The sequence below is a fragment of the Pagrus major genome, chromosome 10 (assembly GCF_040436345.1).
Source record: "Pagrus major chromosome 10, Pma_NU_1.0".
NCBI classification, from domain to species: Eukaryota; Metazoa; Chordata; class Actinopteri; order Spariformes; family Sparidae; genus Pagrus; species Pagrus major.
This window is the reverse complement of record NC_133224.1, coordinates 9837055-9850245: the sequence shown is the minus strand read 5'-3', so window position 1 is coordinate 9850245 and position 13191 is coordinate 9837055. Positions and strand designations below refer to the sequence as shown.

At 47.1% G+C, this 13191-nt stretch overlaps 1 protein-coding gene across 2 annotated transcripts in view; it reads right to left on the bottom strand.

Moving 5' to 3' along the window:
• pcdh7b (protocadherin 7b) overlaps positions 1-13191 on the bottom strand; it is a 110884-nt gene that overhangs the window by 56064 nt on the left and 41629 nt on the right. Inside the window, exon 2 of one of the 2 annotated variants that reach the window (XM_073475615.1) lies at positions 3809-4028. In XM_073475615.1, coding sequence (XP_073331716.1) covers positions 3809-4028 — 220 coding nt within the window. The remainder of the gene's footprint in view (positions 1-3808; positions 4029-13191) is intronic. The other variant, XM_073475616.1, reaches the window with a different exon arrangement.

Sequence of the window (13191 nt, the reverse complement as noted above, 5' to 3'; positions counted from 1 at the left end):
ACATTATCATTCTCTCGATAAAAAATCCACTATATAATGATTCACGCTATGGATGTAAAAGGATAGATCATCTGCAGCGTGACCTACAGCAACAAGCATGGCACACCACACAGACGCACTCGTGCACTGAACAATATTACATCTCCACTGCCGGGAGCTGTTGAGATCGGCGCGGAGGTTTCACATGAAAAACACTTTGCACACCTCAGACACCTCAGTCATGATGAAAGGCCAATGTGGAAGCGTGTTATTTGGAGGTGTACTTGAACTAACATGGTAAGAATTGAAAAATTCCTCCCCTCCTGGCGATGTGGAGATCAATAATGGAGCGCAAAGTCTTTGACCCGCTGATAACAGCGTACATCTGGAAGGGCTCTTTGACATCCATAACGGCCTAATCGGGTGTTTGACTCCAAACACTCAGCATTTATGAATATCTGATGAGCACCGGGGTAAGCTTATGAATAAGTGAGGGGCCCAGCTGTGCATCAAAAAGATCAAGACTTCATGGAACGTACCAAAATGCCAAAGCAGAGCAATACATGGATCTATGTGTTGCTAAAATTGATGCATTTCTCGTTCTAATAAAGACTCCAAATTGAATTCTTTGTGCTCCGTTCAACCGAACAAATTCCCACACATCTGTGGATGCAGCGGTATTCTCCTGACATGCAGCTTTTGACTGTCTTGTACTCTGCTGAAGCAAAGTCTATCAAGATTGAGACTACAGAGGTGGCTTGTCTGCCGGTTTGTGCAGTGTGGAAAGGGTCAAGAATGTGTTCGTATTCCCGCGGTGACCCCAGCACTCCCTGTTTTGAGTTGGTTCTGGAGGAATCTTGGATGGAGAGGTTGTTTTCCCTTTTTTTGTTTTCTCTCCGACACTCCCCGCGGAAAGGAGTCAACCAATAGAAAATAATAAAGTTCGAAACCTGACCTTGATGAAGGAGATGAGGGAAAGAAAACAAGGTCCCTCGGCACATCTGTGCGAGGGAGGAAAGAAAGAAAGGACGGATGAAGAATGAAAAACAGACTGCATGTGCGTTGTCTGGGTAAGCCTGCATATGTGTGTGGGGCATGCATTCATGTGTGTGAGACAGACGGGCAGCTGTGGCGGAGGATGATTGTTCCTGTGAACATCGATCGCCGGCGAGCCAGAGTCAGAGCCCGAGAAAAAGGCACTGAATCAAAAAGGGACATTAGCTTTTGTCCACGTTTCGCTGTGGAATCGTCAGAATCAAAAGTTTCCAAACTGACACTAAGTCGTTTCCATTCGCACCTCGACATCATCAACACACGCTCACTTCCCCCGTCCCTGTTTCATTCTAGCATGGTCAAAAAAACCACTCTCGCCATCGCAACACGCGCAGCAATTACCTGTCGCTAATGACGCCCATGCCAGCACTGAGCACCACAGTAAGCCATCTGCTTACTTTTGTTCTCCCTCTTTGCTCATAGCTCCCTAATTCTATAAAAGAGCTTCATATATATTGAGTGTGTGTGTGTGTGTGTGTGTGTGTGTGTGTGTGTGTGTGTGTGTGTGTGTGTGTGTGTGTGTGAGCTCTGGCTACAACACGAGGGGGGAAACGCTAATGACCACAGTTAGCATCCCTCAAGAGGCCGGAGCAGTTTGCCAATATTTGCCCTAACCTCAGATGATTGCATTTACTTTACACTTAGGTATTTAGCTGATGCCCTCATCCAGAGTGACCTAGCATAAAGTGAGCAAGCAGCACTTGCAGAGCACTCTCAAGGACACTCAAACAGGAGACACTGCTGCGATTGAATGACAGGATCTGGACCAATTACAGTCTGGCAGACCACAAGGCCGCAGCGCTGCCTGCTCAAAACCCCCGATCGTATCTCGTCTGCAAGGACTCGGAATCGCATAAATGTGCCGCGAAGATGCAAGATTCAGAGGGCTGATTTGATATTGAAAACAAAACAGACGAATATTCACAGGCAATCACGTCCAATCTCACTTGTGCAGCTGGCTCTCGGTCCACGCGCACGCACAAACACACATCAGCCGGGCTGATCTCACTAAAGATAGCGAGCAGCAGCAGAGCATGTTGTTTCTCTTGGATGGAGACTGATTCATGAATTGACCTTGACTCTGTTCCTCCAACAAATCTCCTCCAAAGCTCCGGTTTACTTTGCAACAGCACTCTCCTAACCCGCGGAAAGGGAGAATTAACAACATGTGTGCGCTGGGCAGAAACCAAAATCGATGCGGGGGGGAGGGGATTGTGTTTTCCATATTTCTAGATGTAACATATTTTAAATTTGGTGCCTAATAGTCCATCTCAGGATTAATGTGTTGAGCTGTGTTTGTTCTCAAGCTGGATTTTATTGATAGGCTGATCACACTTTTCTGATCTAGCTGGGTTGCCTGCTATCGGCTGTCCCTGTCCAATTAATTTAAAAAGAAACCAAATTGAAATGGGCCTTTTAATTGGCTCTAATTTGGCCAGTAAATGAGCTCCTGTTGATCTGAAAAACAGGGGAGATTTTTACATATCCGTGAGGTAGCCCCATCAGCTCACATTAAAAGCGTTTCAAATCCCTTTTAATCTCCATTAAGGCCAAAATTTGAGAAGGCTCACTGCGGACACCTGTGCATTTAACCCTCGAGGTGAATCTCGCTGCCCGGGCCTCGCCTCGTGGATACAGCGGAACACTAGACTGGCTGCATTGATCTGAAATAAGTTAAGACATCATCTACATAACATCTCCATCCATAAAAAGAAAGGATGTGTATCTTTAAGCCATTTGAATATCCTTATCCTAAGCTGCAGCGGGGAAGCCTCTGCACTTAGGCTTAGCACTCTCAAGACAGCTAGTCCTTGTTAAGCATTGCCTCAGACTCCTAGACTATGAATGGGACCATTACCCCCATCTCTCTCTGCTGCACAGCCAGACACACACACACACACACTCACACATATTTTGGCCTTGGTAGGAAGACTAGCTCTTGCTAGCTGCGAGAAGGGGAAGATACAGTGCTGCACCCAGGGACTGCCTTTGCATTAGGCTCCATTGCACTTCCACTGCTCCCACTCACTTTCTCTAGGCTGCAGTCTTTTCTCATTACAACCTACACAACATCAGCGCTGTCTCCCAATTGTGGAGAATTGAACTCCTTCATCGGGGGCCTCGAGCCAAACACACGCTGCAAAAATCAGCAGAGTCACCTCACCGTTTTTTAACTTCCAAACAATTCAACTTGGGTATTAACCCCCCACGGTTACTCCTCCTTTACTTTATCTCAGAGAGATGTAGAGATTTTGTTACAGAAAAATCTATATTCCGACAAGTCGAAACCTAGATGACAAAAGAAACTCGACAGGAATTGTAAAGAAGTCCATCAGAGCTGGAAACTAAAAGGAGAAAGACGATCGGAAAGGTGTTGATCTAAAAGAATATATCTGTTACATATATTCCCTAGTGTAGCCCCTTTGATCGAATAAGCCTGAGACAGAACTATAGCTTTAACAATAAATCCATCGCCTCGTCTTCACATGGTGTACATTTATTGGAGGGCTTTATCTTTAATAAAAGTTGCGACAGCTACTGCATCACCACATCACACCTGATACACTACAGGTCTGACTAACCATCGCCAAGAACCGAAAGCACCTGAAGAATAAACAAATATTGAAAAGGACAGAACCTGACATGTTTTTGTATGTTTGTAAGACTGTCTACCATCGGGCCTGCTACGTGAATGCTCTAGGCAAGTATGTGAGTGTTGTAATGTTTTTCTTGTATCTTAACGTTTTCTTAATCTCCTTTCAGTGTTTGCCCCTACCATTTTCCATGTGCTCTGCCTCACCGACACTGCCATCCGGCGTTGTCCTCTCGTAGCTGTCCTCGGGCAGGGGGAGGGCGCCCAGCCGGGGGCCCGACGAACTCTTGCTGCTGGGCGTCTCCGACTCGTCCAGGCCGCTGTCGTAGCAGCTCTGCAGCGATCCCTGCTGGTGAGGGTCCTGGGGCTGGCTCACCACCGAGAAGGTCACTCGGCGAAACGGCTACAAGAGAAACCAAACGGCCGGGGGTCACTATAAAAGGGACTGTTTTACTTTTTTCTTTTTTTCTCATTGTTTCAGGGTAGCGAGGGAGTTGGATCCTCTGGGATTTCGGGTCAGGATGGTAGAGAGACAGGTCAGGAAAAAAGGGGGCAAGGGTGAGGAACTATGGAGGAGCTGTAGCTCGTTTTTAAGGACACAACTATCAGGGCTAACAAATCTCCAAGCTAGCTGTGATTTCACTCTCCTGGCCCCCAAAATAAGACACACAACCTACTCGACTCTGTGACAAAAGCCAATAAAGACCTTTTATTACCACAAACAAGGTCCTGCCTTTATCTTGCCCTGAAAACTTTCAATAGGAAGACCTTGTAATAGGGATATGGAGGAGGCTGTATAAAGGGAGTCTTTCACAGGCTCGCTTGAAGCTCAGGGGACCAGGCAGACGTGGCAGCTGGCTAAACCTGTGTGTGAAACACAACTAAGGAGGGAAGAATGCACCAGCCTCATTCTCTTGTTTATTTGCCCATTAAAAGAGGACAAGGGGAACAAGCGTTCGGCTCTGCGGGAGGTCTGATTTGACGCACGTTGAGCGAGAGCGCAGAGGCGAGGGCGTACAAAACCAGCACGCCTCCCCGACTGCGTGTGAACACGTGCGCGACGATGTGGGCTCGATATGTGTAGCCTGCTCGAAACACATTATTGAGCAGTGTCCTGAGTTAAGCAGTAACGGAGCATGTCATTAAAGCCGAGGCCTCTTTCTCACTGTCTCAGTCCGTTTCCCTTACTCCCCCTGCATCTCTCAATCCCTGTCTGAGCGTTGTACAAAGGTAATGGCGGAGAAGGGGGGGATGAAAGAGGGAGAATGAGCATGAGGCGAGGAATGAAAGATCAGGCTTGGTCATTACCAGAATAAATGGCATAACAAATGGCTAATGCCATTCATTAATTAGATACAAACACAGTCAGAGCTCGCCGCCGTTGCTGCGCATCTTCTCCTGCAGCCCCTCGCTGGACCTCATCACTTGCTCATGTTCTCCTCTCGTCTCCCTCCCTCTGTCCTCCTTGTTTCCTTGTTCCATCATGAGAATATTAAACAGGACAGGGGCCCATTACTCAAACATTTTCTCTTTCTCCCTCCCTCTCCTTCCATTTGCTCCCCCAATCGTCTCACCTGATGAAGTAAAATCTGTTACCAGCCCGCGTGATCGATTACTGCGTCCTCCATTTTTACGTCTGTTCATAAACCATCCAACCAGGCCCTAATAAAGGTCCCTATCTATATCTGCTTTACGTATATCAATACACGTGTGCTCTAGTAACATTAACATCCTGGCTATTCTTTCCTTATGGGCGGCCCTGTTTCCCACACTGTCATTTGATCCGAGACGCAGATGCCAAAACAGCATGTCAAGCTCTTAGCGTGTCGACGTATATTTAGTATGCATGAAAGTGTGTCTACATCTTGAGAAAAAGAGTGACCAATGAAGCGTAAACACACACACACACACACACACACATATATATAAAGGGAAGATTCTCAGCATGTGTTGACAGGTCACCTTATAAAGGTGAGCGTCTTTGTTATTTCAGCTCTCCGAGACTCTCACTGTAAGCACCTCTGAGTCTCTGCCAGGCACATACTGCGGAGGATTTTCTTTTTGATAATGAAATTTCCCACAAGCCACTTGGAAAAATGGGCTCCTTTCTGCTGTGTGTGGAAATAAAAAATTTGCATTTATTTATATATTTCCGCCCGGTTCTCTCTTCTCTGGCTGGCTGGCTAACACAGCAATCTTGGCAATAAATCATGTTTCCATGTAATTACAATCAACACTCAACAAATGAATTGGTATAAATATTCATGCAAATTTCACTTGGATAGTCAAACATTTGTTGCATAATTAAACCAGGGCCCAGAAGGAGAACGGCTCTCTATAAGTGTAATAACACTTGAAGAGATGTTAGGATATTAAACCATGTTTTTTTTTTGTTGTCGTTGTTTTGTTTGTTTGTTTTAACTATACTTCTCGGAGACACTTGTTTGGTGTGAGGTGCGTGTTTACAAGTCCCACAGCTTGCGTGCGGTGGGAAAGAGAGTACTCTGTCTGGATCAGATTTAGTGGAGTGCCATACTCCTTGGGAAACACGGTTTTCTAATGATACAAATTAAACGACTGTTGCCTAATGAATTGCTGGCGAGTAAGCGTTGCAAAGGAAAAGAAACACTCCAGCAGGCGCGCACTGAAGGGAAAATTGAGTTTGGGAGAGAGAAGAGAAGCTGACGGGAAGGAGGGGGAAAAAAGGTAAATGAACAAATAGATTTTATTCACCTGAATTTCCCCTTATTTTCACTGGAGGGAGAGCGAGATAGAAGAGAAGGGGGGAGAAAAAAAAGCTAATTTGTTTGCAGACCAGAAATGGAGTTCATGCAGAGATCGCCGGAGGCTTTGGATTAGAATCTGCAGCAGCCACCGTCTGCACAGCGACCTTCGCTCCCTTCATTCTGTGTCTTTTAAATAAATGAATAAAATAAAAAGCGATTCTTTCTCAGTCATTTTTTTCCCCTTATATTTGCATGCGTATGCCTAGGTGTGTGTCTCGGTTGTAGAAGGGGAAGAAAATAGTCCGATGAAATCACATATGGCTTTATGGCTTCGTTCTCATTTCGGGTGTTTGTCACATGGCCAAACCACAGGGAAAAATTAACAAAATTATCTGCCATGCACACACGATCAGGGTTGACGGCTGGAGTTTCGCTGCCCCGAGGACACTTTAACGCATGAGCGATGGCGAGGGAGTTTTTACATCGTGGGAAATAAAAGCAGGCTGTGGGTGTTACAGTGAAAGTGTTCCCCTCGCTGTCTCCCCATGCTGTCATATGGCACACAGTCGACCCTTTCTCACCAGATACTGGCCACTTTCAGAGCTGGGGCGTTTTGTTAGGCCTGACTGCGTACATGCCCTTTTACTCTACCTCCTACCCTGACCTCCTGCCCTTGTGGTCCACTCAGCCGCCAATCAATCTAGCAGGAGCACACGCACATACACAAACAGGCTGAAATGTCACGACCCTGCAGTCCCATTTAATTTTAAAAGACAGCCACTGTATTTCTACAAATACCAGTTTAGTTCATTGACTGTCTATTATGTGCTGGATGATTTTAAAGCTTTGGATTCGGAAATCATAAAAAATAGAACAAAATTAACACTTTTGCTAACCCCATGCTGTGTCCTGCCAAAGCACGACCAAGCTTTAAATATATGGCTTTCATTACCAGTTAGCACTATTTCCTTTATCTTTACCAGATGCTGGGACCCCGTTTTTAGGGTCCCGACAGCGGAGGGCCTCTTAGGGGTGTGCCTGTGATTGAAAGCCAGCTGTGACAGCCACGGGTGACTGAGCAAATCCGTCATCCCGAAAAATGAACAACGCAAACAAGCCACAGGTTTATTGGGAGCTCTGGCCCAAGCCTGGCCTGGCCTATTTCCTGGACGCTAAAGGGAAAACACATGGGGCTGCCCGACTCAAGCTGGAGCCGGAGCCAATAAAAACAGGCCCGTGCCACTCGTGTCAACAGCGTGTGACCTCTCGGATTTGATTTTCATTTCCTCCTCTCGCCAAACTAAACGTGGAGCCGCTGTCGGCGGCACTTTGTTTGAGCCGTACCTCTTCTTTTATCTCCCCGGCAAACCTTGAACGGGTAACACATTGTTTCGAAGTAGAGCGCTCTGCCTTTGTATGAAACCTCAGAGTTTGTCAGATCAGTTGAAAACACAGTCGAGGCAGATCACTCAAGGCTATACAGAAGCTTCGTTGTCAAGTATTTCCTTTAACATCCTCATTATCATATCTCTGTCTAACCTCACTCATTATGTGATGCAGTATATCTACAAAACACACAGTGGAGACTGTGTTTATTCTGCTTGCTAACCCTAACCTTATTTTCTGTGGATGTCTGCATTTATAATGAACCCCGCCCTCACCAGAGCCTCTGGACAGTGTAGAGGATAATGGAACGATGGAGGTAGGTCTGGTTGGAAAACACAGTGTGTGTAATTTCAGCTGTAAATACCTCTGGCGGATGGCAGTGACCCACTACCGTGAACCACAGGAAGTAATTGTGGCTGGGCTGGACTGGGGGCAAGGGGAGCAAACATAAACTGCAGGGCCAGTGTCTTATTGCAGTCAACCGAGAGAGATGGAGGGATACAGAGAGGAGAGTATGAGTAAGTGAGATGGAAAGAAAGATAAAGAGGCCAGTCGAACATGGGTGTGGGGGGGGAGGGGTCTACGAAGAAGGAGGGGAGTGATACACGAGTATGGTCATGATTGCCAAAAGTGCCAGTCGGTAATTAAGAAGCCATGTTTCATTTTTAATGGGCAACCAGACAGTGACCTGCGATACGCCACCTGAGACGCCCAGAAAGTGCCAAATAGCCACGGTACACCAAACAACATACTTGTCGGGGATCTTAAATTGGCTCAAATCCAATGGAGGCTGCTTGATTTGCAGAGCTCCAATGCAGGTGGAGCAGCTTGGTGTAATTCCAGTACTTTGAATTAAAAAGATCATGAGATACACTGATGCCGATGCGATAAATGAGACAAATGCCCTCAAGGTGAATGTCTTGCTTGGGAATCAATCGGAATCCGATCTAGGTGGGTTCAGGTTCTGTTTGGGTGCTGCTCAGTTGCACTTAATTATGCTAAAAGCTAAGCTAAGCACAGAAAGCCCTGGCCTCGCTGGTCAGAAACAAGGGGCCGAGTGAGGATGGTTCCTCAGGTGCGTTTAGCCCCCCCCCCCCGTGAGTGACCTGGGGAATTTCAAAAAGAGTTTTGTTTAGGGCTGAGTAAGTTGTGGGAATTCTGTCGGAGCAGTTGGCTGCAGCTTTGTTAGTGCAACCCTCCCGCCGAGTCTCAGGTATCACGTTCTAGCCTGACTGATAGCTTTGGCCCTGTCAAGCTCCAGTGCTCCTCTTCACTTCCTCGCCTTCCCCCGTCTTCTTCAAACTTCTACTCCTCCGCACACATTCCTCCCCAGGTCACTCAGGATGTAGAGGAGAAACCGGGGGTAACGCTTCCAAAGAACACCCGAGACTCCCGGAGAAAAGAAAGAAAAACAGATCCGAGATAAAAGAGACTCTCGCGGCTTCGGCGTCTGATTTTTTCCGACGTTATCTTCTGAGTCAACAAAGATGCAAAGAGAGTTTTTTTCTCTCTCCCTTTTTGTTCTATTCTGCTGAGTTTGAAAAAGAGTTGTTGTTTTTTTACATCCTTTAAGTCAGCCGGGCTCGCAAGGGCATCCAGCTGTCAGCTCCACGCCTCAACAGTGCACACAATGATGCATTTGAAAATAATGTGATGGGTTACATTGACAGATCTGAATGCCAGTCATTCATTAGAAATGACGCCAGAGAGCTGTGAGGTCCTCCAGTCCACATGGGTACAAAGCTTGATGATAACATTTTAAACACCTTCAAAAACACCTTTATTACAGGAGGTGCAGACGTTACGGGCAACACATCACACAGTCTCGTTAAGAGTTGATGATGCTATTAGCGCTCTCTTGTCGATCCTTGAAATCATGAGAGTATTTTTCTACCCTTCCATTTTACCATGTGGTGGTTTTATGATCTGACAGCGCACCGATCAATTGAATGTCCTTCAGTGCTTGTCCACTGGCCTTCCCTTAAGTATTTACTGACCCTTTACTGCAGTCTTTGGCAGAATATGTGCTCTAGTAAGAAAAGGCTATTTAATAAATCCCAGAAGACAGCAGGAAACCCAAAACATGAAGTCCCAGACGCTTCCAGAAATTGTATGGTTGGGGTTGTGCCATAAAAAGTTGTTGCTAGGCACAAAAACTCCTCGGAAGGAACTCTAGGGGGATGAATTCTTCGTCTCAGAGCTCGAGCCTTGGGAACCACTTCGGATTGCGAAAAAGGAAGTTGGAGAGGGCATGAAAAAGGAGGGTAGGGAACAAAGGAGTGGAAAGGAAGGGAAGTAGTTCATAAGGAAACAAGAAAGTGGGTGATCCTTCAATCCCAAGCTCCATTTTCTTCCTTCATCCACATCTCCTTAAGTCTTTTCTTTCCCCAGTGCGTTTGGAATGCCTTTGGAGGAGTGCCACAGCTAACGCTTTCCTATTAGCATGCACCACATGCATGCAGCCGGAGAGACAGACCCGCAGGAAAAAAAAAAAAATGAAAAAAAAAAAAAAAAAAAGATCACACATGGTTACTTTCTTAAAGTCTGGGCTAAACTTTTAATTGCTCTTCAAGTGGCGGATTAGGCCACTGGTGTAACAGAGATACTATTCTGGGGGGATGCGTTTGAACATCTTCAGAAGCTTAGCCCAACCCATGACCTGTTCTGAATGGCAAAGGAGAAGTGTTGGGTTTTTTTTTTTGTTTTGTTTTTTCCAGTTGATGGGTGGGGGGGCAGAGATGGGTTGAGGGGGCGTTGGTGTTGAGTGGCAGTGGATTAGCTTCAAGCTGACAAATAACACCCTTTGTGGGGATTCTGCTACTTCTCCGCTGGGCCGCAGGAACATGGCAAGCCTGGTGTCATGCAGCTGATAGTGCGCGGCTAAAATAGGACTTGAGAAGGAGAAATGAAAGTGTCGTAGCTCATAAAGGGAGGCTTGTCGTCCACCGAAAACTAATGTATTCCTGTGTATGCTGTGGTGCATTTTTGCGGATTTCCAGAGCAACATCCGCCGCCGTCGGACGCGAGTTGTGTTACATCCTCTCATTATGAATGGATGCGGCCTTCTCCTGTGTCGCCATGTTAAAGCCGTTCCGCTGACACAAGCGCTGGCAGACATTGGGAATGAGTGTCAACCAAACCTTGACCCTGGTGTTGCTTACATAGTGTCCGCTTGCAAAATCTTGAGATCGCATTTCCTACTTTTTCAGCCCTTGTTTTGTACACTGACATCAGAATAGCATGCCATTCACCGCGCGCGTGCACGTATCAAGTGAAATCGCTCCCTGTGCACTCAGGCGTACAAGTGCCTCTTGTCTATCTGTGAGTGTAAGTCTATGTGTGTGTGTGTGTGTGTCATGTCTTTGGCATTGTCATGTCATTTCACATGTCACCCAGCCATCAGCTTAGGTTCCCAGATCTGGCACTGGAGAGGGTGGCGGCGGTGGGGGCTAGGTGTCGTGTGTGGGGATCCATCACAGCACTGGCAGCGCTGCATCTGACCAACGGCCTACTACTGTCAGCCTGTGACGAGCCTGGGGCTGCTGCTAACGTTAGCTTGTTGTGACACAGGTTTGGGTGTCAGCAGAAAGCCATGACACGGCATCAACGAGGCCCGGAGTTGGCGCAGAGCGGCCAAATGCCAGGGTTGAGCATCGGATATGAGACGCGGCAGCGCACTTATTTTGCAACCTGTCCCAGGGAAGCAGGATTTACAAGCCTTCACACGCTGTATGTAAAGAAATAAATGTCACCACGGAGAGGTAAAAAAGCAGAGATAGGATCTACAGGGACAGACGGATCGTGAAGGGGAGGATAAAGAACGAAAAAAGGGGAGATAAGGGAAGGAGAAAGAGAATGAGGCAGGCTGATAAATGATTCTTTATTTACCATCCTGAGTCACTGATGACAGATAACCTGCATTTAGGGGATCAGGGCTGCCATCCAAACAGGCAAAAGAGAGAGGAGGGAGATGGATCGGGGGAGGGTTAGAGAGCATATCCAGCTTATCCGCTAATGAGGCGTTCTATTTGAGTATGATCATGCAGGCATGTATCATTCAAGTAGGGTAAGTAGTGTGTGTCTCCTGTCGGTGCTGCCAGAGTGTGTGTGTCCTCTTGTCCTCTTTAGAAACACCCACACTCCTCATTTCATCAGGAAAGTGCCACCAGGTGGCGTGTCTTTGCCTAGACGCAATGAACTGTATGTCCTGATCATATCACTCACACACACACACACACACATACATACACGCATTTCCCTTACAGGTCCCATCCGCCACCTGTTCCTGACAACACAAGCATAGGACAATTACGATCCAGACAATTATGAGAACAATTATTACAAATGAGTAATTAAACCCTAACGTCAGGATAAATAAACTGACGGTGAGAAGGGAGAGGATGAAGGAGGACGGGAAAAAAAAAGCCCAAGGCAAGCGAGGGAAGGAATGAATAAAGAGCAGCGGGATAGGAAAGGAATTGAAAGAGATGTGTGTAGTCGCTAACGTGCGACACTCTGCTGGTGCAACATGAGGATTATGAGGAATGGAATGGCTTCACACACGCACGTTTAACAGACCCCGAAAACTTGGCAGGGAAGATATGTCTCCCCCCGCGTCTCTTTCCCCGTCGCGCTCCCCCGTCCCGCCATCCTCGTTCATCATCTCAACTTAGCCCCCTCTTATCTCCCAACTCTCTCCCCCTCTCTCCCCTATCTCCGTCTCTGTCACTCCCGCCCGCCCGCTCCCTCCCCACCTCGCTATCTTGGTCGAGATCACGCAAGGTCAAACCTCCCCGACATTTGATGGATGAAAATGGAATTAAGATGAAAGCACACTTTCAGATAATGAAGATGTGCGGCGGGAGATTAGGAAGCTGGGGAGGCTGCCGAGGTGCCGACCAAATTAATATTGAAATTTATGTGTGTTTGGCTCGGGCCCAGACAATCCCCATGTGTTATTTTCACCAGGGGGGCCAAAGTGGAAAACATAACAAAAATTTTAATAGTGTTTGAGGAGGGAAAATGGAAAGGCGGTGCCTTTTTTGTTTTCCAGCCGACAGTGCTCATTTTGTCTGACGTTGGAATGCAAAGTGAAGCGGCGCACAATGCAGCCGAGGAGCGACTGTGCTGCGAACACTCGACACGCACACCTGTGGGGCTGCCTGTGTGGCGTTCAAGGACTGAACGGCCTGGATTCACGGCTGACGTTTTAAGCGTGGCTAAAGCGCGCGTGAACGCGTGTTTGCGTGTGCCTGTTCTGATATTTGCGTCGTCTTTGAAAGGCACATTTAGAAAAAGTGACACACGTAGGCAGATACATCTTACAAGCCAATCTTCCCCATCTCAGCAGCTCTAAAGGGCTGCCTGGATCAGTGTACGTGTGTTTGAGGAGCGTGTTACAGAAGATAGGCGAAAGGGATAAGGCCCCGCGCCTCAGAAGGCATCAAAGACAGA